The sequence below is a fragment of the Nannobrachium achirus genome, assembly GCF_963921795.1.
Source record: "Nannobrachium achirus genome assembly, chromosome: 1".
NCBI lineage: Eukaryota > Metazoa > Chordata > Actinopteri > Myctophiformes > Myctophidae > Nannobrachium > Nannobrachium achirus.
This window is the reverse complement of record NC_137810.1, coordinates 72,740,680-72,758,256: the sequence shown is the minus strand read 5'-3', so window position 1 is coordinate 72,758,256 and position 17,577 is coordinate 72,740,680. Positions and strand designations below refer to the sequence as shown.

Below are 17,577 nucleotides of genomic sequence, written 5' to 3'. Positions count from 1 at the left end.
TGAAGCTGATAACTGCTGATGTCACAGACACAGGAAGGACATCTGCTGGAGAAAGAGACGATACAGACCAGTGGTGGAATGGAACTAAGTACATTTACTCAACTTCTGTACTTAAGTACAAGTTTACTTTACTTTAATTTACTTTACTTGATTATGTCAACTTTGTATAGTTTATACTTCTACTGCACTACATCTATAGAGGCAAATACTGTACTTTTACTCATTCATTATTTGAAAACTTTAGTAACCATTTACTTCAGATCTGATTTAGATTATTGCAATACATAAACAAGCTATTTTTTTTCTTTTTTCTTTTTTTTTTTTACACATTTTGAAAACATAAAAAGGGGGCATTCTGCATAATGAGTATTTGGTAATAAAGTGTATTTATTACTTTTACTAGTAACAGAGCTGCATTGTGATATTGCCACTTGGATTTGTTTTACCCTGATACAGACAGACAGTCTTTGAGTGGTTTGAGTGAATTTAGTGAACATGTACATACTGTAGTTACTGTACCTCCTCATTATCCCACTCAATGTGTGTTACTATGATATCAACCTTATTCATGCCACAATATTCATATTATAATCACATGATAAATCACTGATGGAAATAATGATTGTAAATTAATCTCACCGTAGAGTCTCCAGTCTACAATGAGGACTTTTCAGTGCAGCACAGAGTAGATCCAGTAGATCCAGGTGGTCCAGTTGGTTGTAACTTAAGTCCAGGTGTCTCAGATGGGATGGATTAGAACTGAGAGCTGAAGACACAACTTCCATGTGTTCCTTCAGGAGGCAAGCACCAAAGCCAACAAGTCTGTAATTAGAGTTGGTCAATCAGACCACGTGCACACACACACACACACACACACACATGCACACGCACACGCACACGCACACGCACACACACACACACACACACACACACGCCAAGTCCATTTATTTATAAAGCAGATTCAAAAACAACCAGGTTGACCAAAGTGCTGTACATCAAGAGAACGCAGTAAAAACAAATACAATACAAAGCAAAAACAATAGAAACATTTGTAAACATTTAAAACCTTGTAAGAACAGCTATAAAAACAAAACATTTAAGATATAAAACAATGACAGATGAAAGGCACAGGGAGGGAGGGGTCTAGGGCTCAAATGCTAGGGTGAAGAGGTGTGTTTTAAGTCTGATGGAAGGCTGTTCCAGAGAGCTGGGCCAGCCACAGAAAAAGCTGTCACCGTTTTGCCTTAGATTGGACGTTGTAACTTTGAGGTGTGTGTTTGTGTGTGTGTGTGTGTGTGTGTGTGTGTGTGTGTGTGTGTGTGTGTGTGTGTGTGTGTGTGTGTGTGTGTGTGTGTGTGTGTGTGTGTGTGTGTGTGTGTGTGTGTGTGCGTGCGTATCACTGTTGATTTAACTATTATGTTTAGTTATAGTGTAGTGGTGTGAAGGTACAGTACATTGTTTCTGTTCTAAGTTTTCTATTCACATGACTACTAACCGAGCCTTTCTGCTGTTCCTCACAGCTGGGATGAGTCTGCCTCTGCCCTCGTCTGATGTGTTGTATTTGTCCAGGTCCAACTCCTCCAGAACATCCTCTGACATCTGCAGCATGGCGGCCAGAGCTGAACACTGGATTGGAGACAGTTCTGTCTTTGATCTGTCCCCTGACTTAAGGTACTGTTGGATCTCCTGATGCACTGAGTGGTCGTTCATCTCCATCAAACAGTGGAAGATGTTGATACATCTGTCAGGAGAGAAGTGGCGGCCTAAAGGATCGTTCATCTTCTTCAGGTTGTTGATGGCTCTCTGGATGCTCTCTGGACTGTACTGTGTCTGAACCAGTAGACCTCCTAACAGACTCTGGTTGGACGGCAGTGAGAAACCATGAAGGAAGCGGAGAAACAGGTCCAGGTGACCATTCTTACTCTGTATGGCTTTACGGTTGGCTGAGTCCAGGAAGTCCTCCAAGGAGTCACTTTTGTATTCACGTCCATATTCGTCACATCCCAGGAATGTCTTCAGTACCTTCATGTTCTTCTGTGTGAAACAGTGGAACAGGTAGACTGCAGCCAGAAACTCCTGGATGATCAGATGAACAAAGCAGTAGACTGCTCTCTGGAAGAGCACGCCCTCTCTTTTGAAGATCTCTGTGCACACTCCTGAGTACAGCGAGGCGTCTTTCACATCCAGACCACACTCTTCCAGGTCTTCTTGGTAGAACATGATGCTGCCTTTCTCCAGATGTTCAAACGCCAGCCTGCCCAGCTTCAGAAGAACTTCCCTGTCAGTCTCCATGATGTGTTGTTGATTCTCTCTCTCTTTTCTGTTTCTTTTTTTGTTTCTTTTCTTCCCCTGATGAGGCTCATCATACTTCAGCTCCTTCCTCTTTGTCTGGACCACCAGGAAGTGGCAGCACATGGCAGTCAGGGTCGTGGGCAGCTGTCCTGTCTCGTCTGTCTTCACCATGTCCTCCAGAACGGTAGCGCTGATCCAACAGAAGACTGGGATGTGACACATGATGTGGAGGCTCTTTGACGTCTTCATGTGTGAGATGATTCTGCTGGCCAGCTCCTCATCACTGAATCTCTTCCTGAAGTACTCCTCCTTCTGGGAGTCGGTGAACCCTCGTACTTCTGTCACCAGGTCAACATATGCAGGAGGGATCTGATTGGCTGCTGCAGGTCTGGTGGTTATCCAGATGAGAGCCAATGGGAGCAGATTCCCCTCGATGAGGTTTGTCAACAGCCCGTCCACTGATGATGTCACTGTGACATCAGAGATGATGTCATTGTTGAAGTTGAAGGACAACCTGCTTTCATCCAAACCATCAAAGATGAAGCCAACCTTCCAGACAGCGAGCTGCTCTGCTGTGACCTTCTTCAACGTTGGATGGAAAACATGGATCAGTGAGAGAAGACTGTGCTGCTCATCTCCGACCAAGTTCAGCTCACGGAATGAGAAGGGAACCAGGAGAATGACATCTTGATTTTCCAAACCCTTTGCCCAGTCCAGAGCGACCTTACGCACAGAGAAGGTTTTTCCAATGCCAGCGACTCCCTTGGTCAGAACTCTTCTGATTGGTGTGTCTCTGCCAAGGAGGAGGGGCTTAAAGATGTCACAGCAGTTGATTGGTTGGTCATGGAGGGTGTTCTTCTTGGAGAGTGTCTCAAGCTGGTAGACCTCATGTTGGTTATTAACCCCTTCACTCTCTCCCACTGTGATGTAGAGCGCTGTGAAGATGCTGCTGAGGGAGGGCACTTCAGTGACGTCTGTCACACGATCCAGACTGTTCAAAGTGATCTTATAAACCTTTAAATCCTCCTGCACACTGACACCTGCTATGAGAAGACAATGACGACATTTTAAACATTCAGCTTCATTCATAACTTTACATTCTTACAGATGTGTACATACATTAGTGTTACATGTCCTCTGTTAGAAAAATAATTTAATACAAATAGAACCAGTAAGACTCCCTAAATCGGGAGATAAGCGACCGTCAGGTCGCATAAACAAACTAGTTAGTAGGCAATCAGGAGAGAATATGGGAAATGGGACAGATCCATATTGATGACATGACTTTAGAGATACTGTGTACCGCTTTGTGTGATTTTAGGGCAAAATCTGTAGGCGCTGTGTCTAAAAATGTGTTTTTCAAAGATCGGCCAGATGGTGGCGCTAGATGGGACAGATGCATTTTGATGACATGACTGTAGAGATAATGTGTACCAGTTTGCGTGATTTTAGGGAAAATCTGTAGCAGCAGTGTCCAAAAATGTGTCTGCAAGAATCGGCCTCATGGTGGCGCTAGAAGAGGGCCATGTGAGAAATGAGGGGTTGTGGTTTGGCAGCTAAGGAGTGTGTGTGCAAAGTTTGGCATGGATCGGGGCAACGGTGGCGGAGATATGAGGCGGGGGAAAGTGTGACGTGTGACGTGACGGAGGGACAGACAGACAGACTGACTGACTGACTGACTGACAGCCGGTGGAGGTTTTGATAGTAACTGCTACCTGACGGTCGCAATAAGAAAATAAATGCCAGGAAAATAATAGTGTGTGATATTTTTGTCTTTAGCTACACTATTTGAAAATGTCTTCTACCATCTAAATATTAAAGTAATTAACAGTGAATGTTAATTAGTGTAAATTGTGTCCAGTCTTACTGTGTCCACTGCTGGTGTGACTGGGTGTCTTCAGTCTACGTCTGGTCCTGAAGATCTTTCCACACTGGGGACAGTCATGGTGTCCTGTTGGAGCAGACTGCTCCCAGTATGAGGTGATGCACTGTCTGCAGAACCAGTGTCCACAGCTGCTAGAGACTGGATCTGTCAGAACCTCCTCACACACTGAACACCTGGACGCCTGCTCTGTCACAACACACACCCTCTTCCTCTTCCTGTGGAGGAGAAGAATGATGTATTAGGACTATAGTCCTGGTGGATAGAAGGATATTTATTTATATTATTTATTATGATTATAGTCCTGCTGGATAGAAGGATATTTATTTATATTATTTATTATGATTATATTCATGGAGGATAGAAGGATATTTATTTATATTATTCATTATGATTATATTCCTGGTGGATAGAAGGATATTTCTTATACTGCTTGGGGTTGGAATTATTCATGATTCTTATTTGCTCTGTAAATTAATACAATGTGTACATTTGTAAATTAGTAAAAAAGTGAATACACTCCTATAGAGCATCGCAGCGGAGGTGGTTTACTGATCCCTCTAAAAAATCTCCCATTCATTTTCCCCATAGACTTTTACAAAAATATGACAAAACAATTATGTTAAGCCTAGAACCAAGCCATCCAGGATTGCAGTGAATCATGACCATAAAACCTTTGATCCTATGTGAAAACATATTTTAACATTACATTATTTGATATTCTACATTTAATACCCTTTGGGTATTAAATGGTGGGGGGCGGGGGTTGGACTGAGTTACTAGGGCCCAATAAGGCACTCTGTGCCGCGCTGTGAGCTTGTATATCTGCTATTTTTCAATAGTTAAAGCACAAAATAACGTGTAATAATGCGTTCCCAGTCTAAATGGGTTAAACCCCACCCCCCTATGAAGAACATTCATGGGGGTCCCGCAGTGAATCCTCGTACCCAGGGCCCAGAATTTGGTGCGACACCCCTGCCAACAGGAGCGGAATTGGAGCGGAGGACGATCCTCGATCGCTCCAAGCTGTTCTGGCGCATTTTAAAACTACTTATTAACAGTCACAATTAACCGTTAGTGTTTACTGGTAAACTATTTGGCTTTCTCTACTACTGTGATATTCTGAATCATGTTCTGATAATATATTTTTCATGAAAAAAAAATGAAAAAAAGAACCCATTAATTTAGAACTTTGATTGCCCACATAATGAACGGAGGTTTGAACCTACGAACGTTCGGTTACAGCCCTGGCAGTTACAAGACATTGTTTGTGTTGTTCCAGTTGAAGTTCACAGAGATCAGTGTTTCACTATAATGTGTGTATTTGGTATTTTCTTACAGTCCATATCTGTAACCAAACACTTTCCAGTTGAACTTCACAGATATACGTAGGTGATCTTACCTTGTGTGTGGAGGTCCAGGTTCACTGAAGTCTGGAGGATGATGTTTAGACAAGTCACTCTTCATAGACACACAGCTGGGTGTTGGAGACTCTGCTCTGTGGTCAACACTTCTGGAATCACAACAATATTCATACAATGATCATTGTGAAGTCAATAAGTTCATGATCATTTGTTGTCTCATTACAGAACAATAACATAACACAACATCTCTGGGTTTATCTCCTCTACATTGTTGTATAGTTGAACTTCATGTAAACAAAGGAACACGACACAATGATTACTGAATGAACATCAACATGGATGAAATAAAATCATATAAACAAAGTAACAGGCAGTCAGTCAGTCTGTATACTGAACACATTGTGAATTGTACAATTCTTTCACAAACAGCACACATAGTAGCTTGAATTCTATAGATCAGTGGTTCTCAACCTGTGGGTCGGGACCCCCAGGAGGGTCCCCATATGATTTTTGGGGGGTCGCCAAATGACAGCGACAATTTAAGTAACCTTTTTCATATACCAAAAAAGTTACCAAAAAAAGAAGAACCCTTTATTACTCCATCAAAATTAATCAAACTATAAAAAGTAAGAAAATGGTCAAATAATATAAGAGAGATGCTCATTTTTTGAAAATAACCAATCTACAATCTCACAACACCTCACATCTTAAGGCATTGTGAGCTTGTATATCTATAGCGTTGGGTATAAATCATATAAACAAAGTAACAGGCAGTCAGTCAGTCTGTATACTGAACACATTGTGAATTGTACAATTCTTTCACAAACAGCACACATAGTAGCTTGAATTCTATAGATCAGTGGTTCTCAACCTGTGGGTCGGGACCCCCAGGAGGGTCCCCATATGATTTTTGGGGGGTCGCCAAATGACAGCGACAATTTAAGTAACCTTTTTCATACCAAAAAAGTTACCAAAAAAAGAAGAACCCTTTATTACTCCATCAAAATTAATCAAACTATAAAAAAGTAAGAAAATGGTCAAATAATATAAGAGAGATGCTCATTTTTTGAAAATAACCAATCTACAATCTCACAACACCTCACATCTTAAGGCATTGTGAGCTTGTATATCTATAGCGTTGGGTATATTGCATAGTTGCGACCGTTAGGGAGCAGTTTAGTATCAAAACCTCCACCGGCCGTCCGTCGGTCGGTCGGTCGGTCACACGTCAAACGCCACACCTTTGTTGATGTTTAAATCGAAGAGTCTTGGTCAAATACTTCTGTTGGTTTCTGCACTGATCATCTATCTATAAATGCGAGAAGTCTCTGCGTGTCTGTGTGTCTGTCTGTCTGTAATCCGCGTATCTCGAGAACCGTTCGTCCCACCGGCTTCAGATTCGGCACGCGCGTTCCCCGCCGCGGCACGGAGTGCAGTGCCGGGTCTCGACCCGACCCGACGCGTGGTTTTCCCGAACCGGCGCGAAACGTTCGGAATCTCCTTATGCGGGGTTGATTGTTGACATCAGGCTGTTCCGGAGGAAATCGGCGAAAGCTCTGACTCATTGTGACATCACTTCATAAAAGGCTCTGACATCACGTACGCCACATGAGTCAACAAAAAAATCTCTGTGAGTGTGTATGTATGTATGTAATCCGCGTATCTCGAGAACCGTTCGTCCCACGGGCACGCGCGTTCTCCATATATGGGCATAAAATGAATGCCCCCATATATGGGCATAAAATGGATTGCAGACAGACAGATACAGATATCTCCATATATGGACATAAATGGACAGAGGCAAACAGATGGTCAAAGATAATCCGCGTATCTCGAGAACCGTTCGTCCCACGGGCACGCGCGTTCTCCATATATGGGCATAAAATGAATGCCCCCATATATGGGCATAAAATGGATTGCAGACAGACAGATACAGATATCTCCATATATGGACATAAATGGACAGAGGCAAACAGATGGTCAAAGATCTCCATATATGGGCATAAAATGGACGCAGACAGACAGATACAGATATCTCCATATATGGGCATAAATGGACACAGGCAAACAGATGTTCAAAACGGGTCCTATGACAACAGGTATAATGAGGTTTGCATTAAAGGGGGAACCGGCACTGTGTCTGCAACACAGTTGGAGGCACAGACAGATACTCCATATATGGGCATAAAATGGACCCAGAACTATAACTGCAGTGATCTCCATATATGGACATAAAATGGACACCGACAGACAGACAGATACAGATATCTCCATATATGGGCATAAATGGACACAGGCAGACAGATGGTCAAAACGGGTCCTAAAGGGCTGGGCATTCATTCCCTATTTACATTGTTCCGAGTTGGCCAGGTCGCCGACTAGACGCTGGGCCGCCCGAAGGGTGGCCCAGCTTCTAGTTTATACAATTCAGCTGTTTGCGCTCGTGTCATCATGATGAGGTCATAAATCAGCCAAGCCCAAATATAGATTTTACGGGTTTACATGCTTACTCAGTTATTCGTTATGTGAAAGTCCTATGACGTCTATGATATCTGACATCATCATACATACATTCCCTTTTATGCCCATAAATGGAGATCCCCTCTGTAGAACCAGCCACTGACATCACTGTAATGTCAGGGGAGCCAAATCCCTTTTATGCCCATATATGGAGATCCCTGTGATGCCAGGGGAACCAAATCCCTTTTATGCCCATATATGGAGATATGGTGATCCCCGTGTTGCCAGGGTAACCAAATCCATTTTATGCCCATATATAGAGATCCCTGTGATGCCAGGGGAACCAAATCCCTTTTACGCCCATATATGGAGATCCCTTATGTCATCAATATTAAGCCCATATCTGTGAATATCTTTGGGTACCAGATGTCTCCATATATGGTTAAATGGTCCGATATACATCACTGGCCAGAAGACCAAGAAATGGTGCAACCTCACCCTTTGCTTTTCTCCCTTAGGCATCTTACTGGTAGGTAGTTTAATGAGGAATGCAGTATGGTGGTAGGTAGGTAGTTATGGCCTTTGATGTAAGATTTTCACTTTCTAGGATAACTATATTTGCTATTCCCAGATGATGCCCTTTTAGGGTACCCCTCATGCCCATATATGGAGATCCCCAGGCTTTACTAATTAACATAAGTTTTATGCCCATATATGGAGATCATTGTCCCAATGTCATCAGATATATGGGCATAAATGGACACAGGCAAACTAGATGGGCTGTATGGATATCCAGATGTGTGATGTAAGTGTTTTTTTCCAAATGTGGCACCCCACAGACATATTTCCAGAAACAAAATCCCTTTCATGCCCATATATGGAGATTTCTGATGTCATCAATCCCAGGCCCTGTAAAAAACATGGTTGCTATGGTAAACAGTTGGTTGCTAGGGTAAACAGTTGGTTGCTAGGGTAAGAAAACATGGTTGCTATGGTAAACAATTGGTTGCTAGGGTAAACAGTTGGTTGCTAGGGTAAAAAAACATGGTTGCTGTGGTAAAAAGTTGGTTGCTAGGGTAAACAGTTGGTTGCTAAGGTAAAAAACATGGTTGCTATGGTAAACAGTTGGTTAGTAGGGTAAACCTTCAATGATTTTGACATCTTGTTACTAATCTGTCAGTAGATAATGCCGGTCTTATATAAGGGTCATTTGTGTACGGTGTGATGCCATACTGATGTCAGCAGTGTGACAGGAGATAAGCGACCAACGGTCGCTTATCTCCCGATTAGGGAGTCTTACTGGTGTTATAGTGTGTATTGTGTAATAGGAGGATTGACATACTGTGTGTGTGGAGGTCCAGGTTCACTGAATACAGGAGGATGATGTTTAGAGCGGTCACTCTTCATAGACACACAGCTGGGTGTTGGAGACTCTGCTCTGTGGTCAACACTTCTGGAATCACAACAATATTCATAATTATCATTGTTTATTACCCGGCTTGTTTGGATGCTTGATTCTGATTGGTCGAGCACTGAAATCAGCGGTGAAGTATGAGCGTATAATGACCGCTCCACTCTATAATTCACCGCTGCCTAATCAAAGGCTCAGAGCAGCTGCTGCATTCAGGCTGCGCTGTGTGAATTTAGTGCTGTATCCAACATGGCAGCCATGTAAACAAACACACAGCGTCATTTACAACTAAACATTGCTCTGAAGAATGTCTTTAAAAACATTTTAGGCGAGATGGATTCCATTTGACCAGCACTTCTTTGTTTTCCAAGGCGACCGTGTTACGCTGGGGGGGACGCACTTTCAGCCGTCTGTAAACAAGGAAATACTTTGTTTTGTTTTTAGTTTTTAGTCAAATTATTCATTTTATTTAGTAGCCAGGTAATAAGCGGGATAACATCTCGCTCAGCAGTCATTATAGAGTGACAGGAGCCCTTCAGGTTGATATGAAGGGCTTTTATCGCTCTATAATGACTGCTGAGCGAGATGTTATCCCTTACAAAGTCAATGTGATCATGATCATTGGCCCATTACAGAACAATACATAGCACAACATCTCAATTCTTTCACTCACTGTAAATTGTACAACAAAACGTACTTTGAAAATAGCCGATCTACAAGCTCACAGCACCTCACATCTCAAGGCGTTATGAGCTTGTAGATCTTCTATGTTCACTCTATCTATGGAACGGAGTGAAACTAAATTGAATGCCTCAACTACTACATTCCAAGTTTGGGTGTGGGGGTCCCTGTTTCAAATAGAGCTGTCCTCGACTCAGGATTTATCAAGTCGACTCGCGGGGGTTATTCCGATGCGTCGACAAATCATTTATGTAAAAAAAGTTAAACATTTAAAAAAAGACTGTATCAAGTACATATAGTATAAGTATCTTTTACCAATTATAGCGGGTTTAAATGGTACCGGATATGCAGCTCAGTAAATTAAAGGTGAATTGATTCCAGTGAATGACGGAGGACGATATCACAATGAATTAAATCTTTTTTATCATGATAAACGATAACATCGCATATCATCCCATCCCTACTGTCCACATCTGTGAGCAGATACAAGACATTGTTTGTGTTGTTCCACAGAAGATCAGTGTTTCACTATAATGTGTGTATTTGGTATTTTCTTACAGTCCATATCTGTAACCAAACACTTTCCAGTTGAACTTCACAGATATACGTAGGTGATCTTACCTTGTGTGTGGAGGTCCAGGTTCACTGAAGACAGGAGGATGATGTTTAGAGCGGTCACTCTTCATAGACACACAGCTGGGTGTTGGAGACTCTGCTCTGTGGTCAACACTTCTGGAATCACAACAATATTCATACAATGATCGTGAAGTCAATGTGTTCATGATCATTTGTTGTCCCAATACAGAACAATAACATAGCACAACATCTCAGGGTTTATCTCCTGTACATTGTTGTATAGTTGAACTTCATGTAAACAAAGGAACACGACACAATGATTACTGAATGAATGTCAACATGAATTATTTCACAAACAGCACACATAGTACCTTGAATTCTATAGATTAGTGGTTCTCAACCTGTGGGTCGGGACCCCCAGGAGGGTCCCCATATGATTTTTGGGGGGTCGCCAAATGACAGTGACAATTTAAGTAACCTTTTTCCTAAAAAATTTCAAAAAAAGTTGAAAAAGTTGAAAAAAAGAAGAACCCTTTAATCAAACTATAAAAAAGTAAGGTGGACAATTCTCTTGAATGCAGCCTTCAGTTATCGTATGGAAAGGGGAAATTTGCATTTATTTTACCATAGTAAAAAAGAAATGCATTCATGGTCTGAAGAGGGCACTTGGATAAAAGGGCAGGGGCTCAAGCCCCCTTTTGTCTATGTGTGCACGTGCCTGGCACTGCCACATCACATTAGACTTTTTATTTCAATCCCATTGTTTCTTTGCAAAAACACATTTCTTTTAGGAAACATTTGTATTCTTGTTTCTCCTAGTTTTATTGTTTTTAGTGTGTAAATATGGCACTTGATTATGGGGAAAAACAGTATCGTGTATTTTCCTTTTTTAAATCTCTAAAATAGCTTATTTTTTAACACATGTCCTTAACGGTTAACGGTTAATTAACCGATAGGGCCTTACGGTTATCGGTTAAGAAAAATTCTATATTTGGTCATCCCTAGTATATTGTATAGTGTTATAGTGTGTATTGTATAATAGGAGGATTGACATACTGTGTGTGTGGAGGTCCAGGTTCACTGAAGTCTGGAGGATGATGTTTAGAGAGGTCACTCTTCATAGACACACAGCTGGGTGTTGGAGACTCTGCTCTGTGGTCAACACTTCTGGAATCACAACAATATTCATACAATTATCATTGTGAAGTCAATGTGTTCATGATCATTTGTTGGCCCACTCAATTCTTTCACTCACAGTAAATTGTACAACAAGAAAGTACATTTGAAAATAGCCGATCTACATGCTCACAACACCTCACATCTCAAGGCGTTGTGAGCTTGTAGATCTTGATCTATGTTCACTATTTATCTATGGAACGGAGTGAAACTAAATTGAATGCCTCAACTACTACATTCCAAGTCAGGGTGTGGGGGTCCCTGTTTGAAATATGATTATTTTGGGGGTCAAGGCCTATAAAGGTTGAGAACCACTGCTATGAATAAAGCTTGAAAGGGGAGGATACTGTTATTAGACTCTGTGTTGTGTTATGATGTTGTGTATATTGTATAGTGTTAATAGGAGGATTGACATACTGTGTATGTGGAGGTCCAGGTTCACTGAAGTGAAGAGGTATTCCCATAGACCAGTCACTCTTCATAGACACACAGCTGGGTGTTGGAGACTCTGCTCTGTGGTCAACACTTCTGGAATCACAACAATATTCATACAATGATCATGTGAATGAACACATAGATCCCTCTCCTCCCAATTCCCCTGTCCCCATCTCTTGACCATAATTATGTCCTCCACTTCCAACAATGTGACTGAGTCAAGAAACGTAAAAGACATGTTAGCATGCTTTGGAGGCAATGGGCTTTGCTTTGGACTTTCTTAAAAAGCCATAATTAAAGTTGTCATATAATTGTAGTGGAGTAGAAGTAAAAGTAGGTGCAAATTGGATGTACCCATAAAGTATAAATTAGGGCTGGGACTCGATTAGACAAATAATCGAATTAATCAGAGGCTTTGTAATTAATTAATCGAAATTAATCACATGTTTAATCGCATATAAATATTTGACCTGAGAAGCTTTTTTTTCAAGTAAAACACATTTTGTTGTACGAGTGAATCAACAAGTGAGTTTTTTTAATCTAAATTTCGCATCCACTGGGCAAAGCAAAGCGCTCTGATCGGCTACTTCTCCCTTTGCGTTTGTTGTCTCTTCTTGGTTGGTGCATCGCTATGATCGGTTTGCCCGAAACTGAAGGTTCTGTGGTGCAAAAACTAAGTGCGATTAAAATAAGTAATTTTTTTAATCGCGTTAATGTTCTGTCATTAATTAATCGCAATTAATCAGTTAAAGTCCCAGCCCTAGTATAAATACCTCAAAAGTGTACTTAGTTACTTTACACCACTGCCATTGTGTGTATATGGTACAGGAGGATTGTCTTACTTTAAGCGTGGAGGTCCAGGTTCATCTTTAGACCCACAGCTGGCTGTTGGAGACTCTGCTCTGTGGATGAGATGTTTGTCTCTTCCCTCCTCCTCCTCTCTCTCCACACACTCACTCATCTTTGGTCTTTATTTAACCTGTCAAGATTAGCAGAAAATAGTAAATGATTAATGAATGAATGTACAAAACGCACACACACACGCGCGCGCACACGTGACGCTGCGCCGCGCCGCGTTGTGAGCTTGGAGGTCGGTTATTTACGGAGCTTGATACCACACTGAACTAAGCAATCAAGTGAATACTGTAGATGTGGTGTAACGGCATGGATTTCTACACAGAGAGGGTAATGCTTTCAATATAAGTTATTTCAACATAATAACAAGCTGCATTCAAGTTCAAGAGAGTTGGACTAGGCCTAGGCCATTCACGAATAGTGATTTTTAGAATTCGAATTATTCAACCTCAAAGTATTTGAATAGTTGAATATTCGGCAGGACTGGCCAAACTGTCAAATATTAAGTAAGCAAGAGGTGAACATTGTGAAAATAGCCGATCTACATGCTCACAACACATGTAGATCTGCTATTTTTACAATATTTATCTGCGGAACCGAGTCACATTAAATGTAATAACTACAATTCTAAATGCTTGTCAGGGCGGGGGTCCCCAGTTCAAATATATTTATTTTGGGGGTCACAGCCTAAAAAGGTTTGAGAACCCCTGGTATAGAGCATTAACAAATTCATCCACCAGGGGCATTGACAACTCATTCTTATGACTTCCTATCTACCCAAGCTTTATAAACTATATATTTTTTAAGAGAAAAATAAATAAAGAAATAAGCAAATATTCGACTTCGGTGAAAAAGTTCGAATAGTGACTTTGATATTTGAATATTTGGTGAATGCCCTAGTTTGGACATGGCATTCTCTTGAATGCTGCCTTCAGGTATGGCATGGAAAGAGAGCATTTGCATTTCTTTCACCATAGTAAAAACTGCATTCATGGTCTGGAGAGGGCACTTTTTTATAGAGAGATAAAAGGGCAGGGGTTCAAGCCCCATTTGATGTCTATGTGTGCACAAGCCTGCACACACACACACACACACACACACACACACACACACACACACACACACACACACACACACACACACACACACACACACACACACACACACACACACACACACACAGAGCAGCCACTAGGGTTGTGCAAGTGGTGCGGTTGCAAAGGCCTCGCACCTGGCCGCCTGTTTAGTTGCCGACAACAACTAGAACAGTGTCGGTAATATGTTCAATCTCATTCTGTATTATCAATATGCCATTGACATAGGATGATATGTTGAAATATTAGAGCTGCTATGAGGCAACAATATCACCACATAATGCTGAGACTACAGTAGATTAACAACAATATCACCATCATAATGATGAGACTACAGTAGATGAACAACAATATCACCATCATAATGCTGAGACTACAGTAGATGAACTACAATATCACCATCATAATGCTGAGACTACAGTAGATGAACAACAATATCACCATCATAATGATGAGACTACAGTGGATGAACAACAATATCACCATCATAATGATGAGACTACAGTAGATGCAGATGCATGCAGTAGCTCTTGTCAACCAACAGGTGTCCTACTGCACCACAGAATTGAAATATCACAATAGAAGAACAGGGAGACGCTCATGTTCCAACAGAACAAGGTAGACCTTTGAATATCATGTTAATAATACTATTGATTAACATACTTTACCCTGGTTAAAATAATGTTTCATTCACTAAACCAAGTCATGGACTGCTGGCAGCTTTGAGATGTCGGTTAGTTCCTTTGTATTAAAATATTTAAAATATACAGTACATATTGTTCTTGATTGGATTACAATTATTTTTATTCTAAAACTGTTAATTGTAACATTGCTTACTACATTCACAAACACTAAATACTCAAAAGGAAACCAACCAAACCCCACCACACCCTTAAAACAACTTCCCTCACATAGTTTACAGTTTACAGTTTAGGCATTTAGCAGACGCTTTTAATCCAAAGCGACTTACAATAAGCAGATAATACATCACTATAATCAGTTAAAAAAAAAGGATTCTAAAAAAAAACTAAAAACAAATGCTAACTAGCTTCATGTATGGTCATTGAGTGTTTCAGTAGTGCTATGGGTTTAGGTAGAGTCTGAAAAGGTGAGTCATAGGCATAGGCAGACATAGGCAACCTCCTCTTATATTCAAGCAGAGTAGACATTGAAACTGGGATCAAGTCTATCTGCATGTTGCACATCTGGTCTGCAACGGAAACGCTCTGTGTTTGCATGTGTGCTCCATTCCACTAGCAGTGTGTGTGTGTGTGTGTGTGTGTGTGTGTGTGTGTGTGTGTGTGTGTGTGTGTGTGTGTGTGTGTGTGTGTGTGTGTGTGTGTGTGTGTGTGTGTGTGTGTGTGTGTGTGTGCAAATAACAGGATACAGTAGGCGGGCTCTAGACCGGATGACACTGTTAACTCACAATGAAACCGACAAGGTTTCAGCCAAGTGGGAAAAGACTGCAGAGTGCAACGCTGAAGCAGCAGGTTTACCGTCATAAAAGGTCATAAATAATTATACCAAATGCATGCGTCACTTATATGGTTAAATAATCAACATAATTATGTAATAATGTTCTGCTCCGTCTAAATAAGTATTTTGCTGGTGACATCAATCATAAGATTCATAACCAGATTAACCACAGAGTACAGACAGGCAGACTAGACAACAGGGAGTGGTAGCTTTAGTAGAAACCAGAAGCATAAAGTAGCCTATAAACTGTTCCTGTGAGAACCAAGTGGTTCTAGTAGTGAATATTAAAACAACAACACTTACTTTACGTAAAGTTGGTTAAGTTTGGTCCATTCTGTTTTGTTTTGTCATCCGCAAAGGCTGTCAAGTTCACAGTTGTTGTCGTGTCTCAAAATGGTTCCCGAGCTGCGCACTTTAATTTCCTTTATGATGTGACTTTGACCCGCCTCTACAGCTCTAGGGCTACAGTCAGTCAGATGATATCGTCATACACAGGTGAACACATGATAGTCAGGGAAGGAGTTGGGCAAGTCCCACCATGTCTCATTCCAACTCCAAGTTATTATGTTATGAGTAGCCTATGCTATGACTGTAGTCAGTGTTTAAACACACAATAGAAGATCATTGGGCTGACTGACGTGAGGACAGGGTTCACCCTGCATGAACACAAGCTGAAATACAATTGGCACACTAGCCTATTCACACAACAGACAGACACGGCCGTTTAAGAGCCATTTCGCCTACCCTCTGTCCATGTTTGCATATTATCCCTTTGTAATTTAAATTGACAGTGGTGACACCTGTCAAACCATGACCATTAGTAGGTCTGGTATACACACGGCTATCCTGACCTTATGAACTCCATAGTAATCACACCAATAGTTTTAGGCGAATTTGCCTGACAACAATAAAATAAACAGAAGAAGCTGATGTTTACAGTGGAAAGGGGAGGTGAGTGTGGGCTTAGATAGATGTCGTTCATATCCAGTCTATATTCTAATCTTATTGTATCTTTATCACTGGCTGTTGCTGCTGTTGTTATATGACACCCAGGTCTCTCTCTCTCTCTCTCTCTCTCTCTCTCTCTCTCTCTCTCTCTCTCTCTCTCTCTCTCTCTCTCTCTCTCTCTCTCTCTCTCTCTCTCTCTCTCTCTCATGGCCATTGGCCAACTGCTGCTGAAGACACGTGGTTTACAGTAAAGTAGAAAGAGGGATACCCATGTACCTGACAAACTAAAGGTCAAGGATGTCCACGATCACAACACCAGAGGCAGCTCCACTAATCATGTTCAACCTAGATTCATCACTAAACAAGGCTCTAATTCATTCTCCTGCTATACCACCAGCATGTGGAACACCCTACCACAGGCCTTAAAGGAGAGCGAATCCCTTGCCTCCTTCAAAAATGGTCTGAAAAGTCACCTTCAGGCCTAAATACACTAGACCCATCTGTAGTTTTTATTGCCCTGTTTTTTTTCTTTTTCTGCTTTTGTAATTTATGTTATCCTATGCATAGTACTATGTTCTCTCCGTCTGTCTTTCAGTGTTATATGAGATACATGAAGTGGTTCCTGTGTAAATAAGCCGTAAAGCTTATTTGGATCTCCTAATATGTAGTTGAACTTGTACCAGTCATTTGTGCTGTCATGAAACTGTATACTTTATTTCTATTGCAAACTGCTAATAAACTCTTCAATCAATCAAAACCATAGATAAAATAACAGCATTTTTGTAGTGAAAGTCAACATTTTGGAATTGACATGACTTTGTGAATCCATTGTTAAAGGTTGTCCCCTGACTGTTCAGATGCTGCTGATGTGCATGGCAGAAATACATGTGCAAAGAGTCCAGGAGGAGTGGCTTCATCTGATTTTAA

The 17,577-nt window shown here is 41.2% G+C and overlaps 1 protein-coding gene across 1 annotated transcript in view; it reads right to left on the bottom strand.

The window, feature by feature from the left end:
- Positions 1-16,567, bottom strand: part of LOC308289748 (protein NLRC3-like) — a gene marked incomplete at both ends in the record, with an annotated part of 29,528 nt that extends 12,961 nt beyond the window's left edge. The window contains 3 exons of the mRNA XM_080731499.1: positions 1,498-3,266; positions 4,199-4,392; positions 16,554-16,567. Coding sequence (XP_080587625.1) covers positions 1,498-3,266; positions 4,199-4,392; positions 16,554-16,567 — 1,977 coding nt within the window. The remainder of the gene's footprint in view (positions 1-1,497; positions 3,267-4,198; positions 4,393-16,553) is intronic.
- Between the last annotated feature and the right edge of the window lie 1,010 nt (positions 16,568-17,577).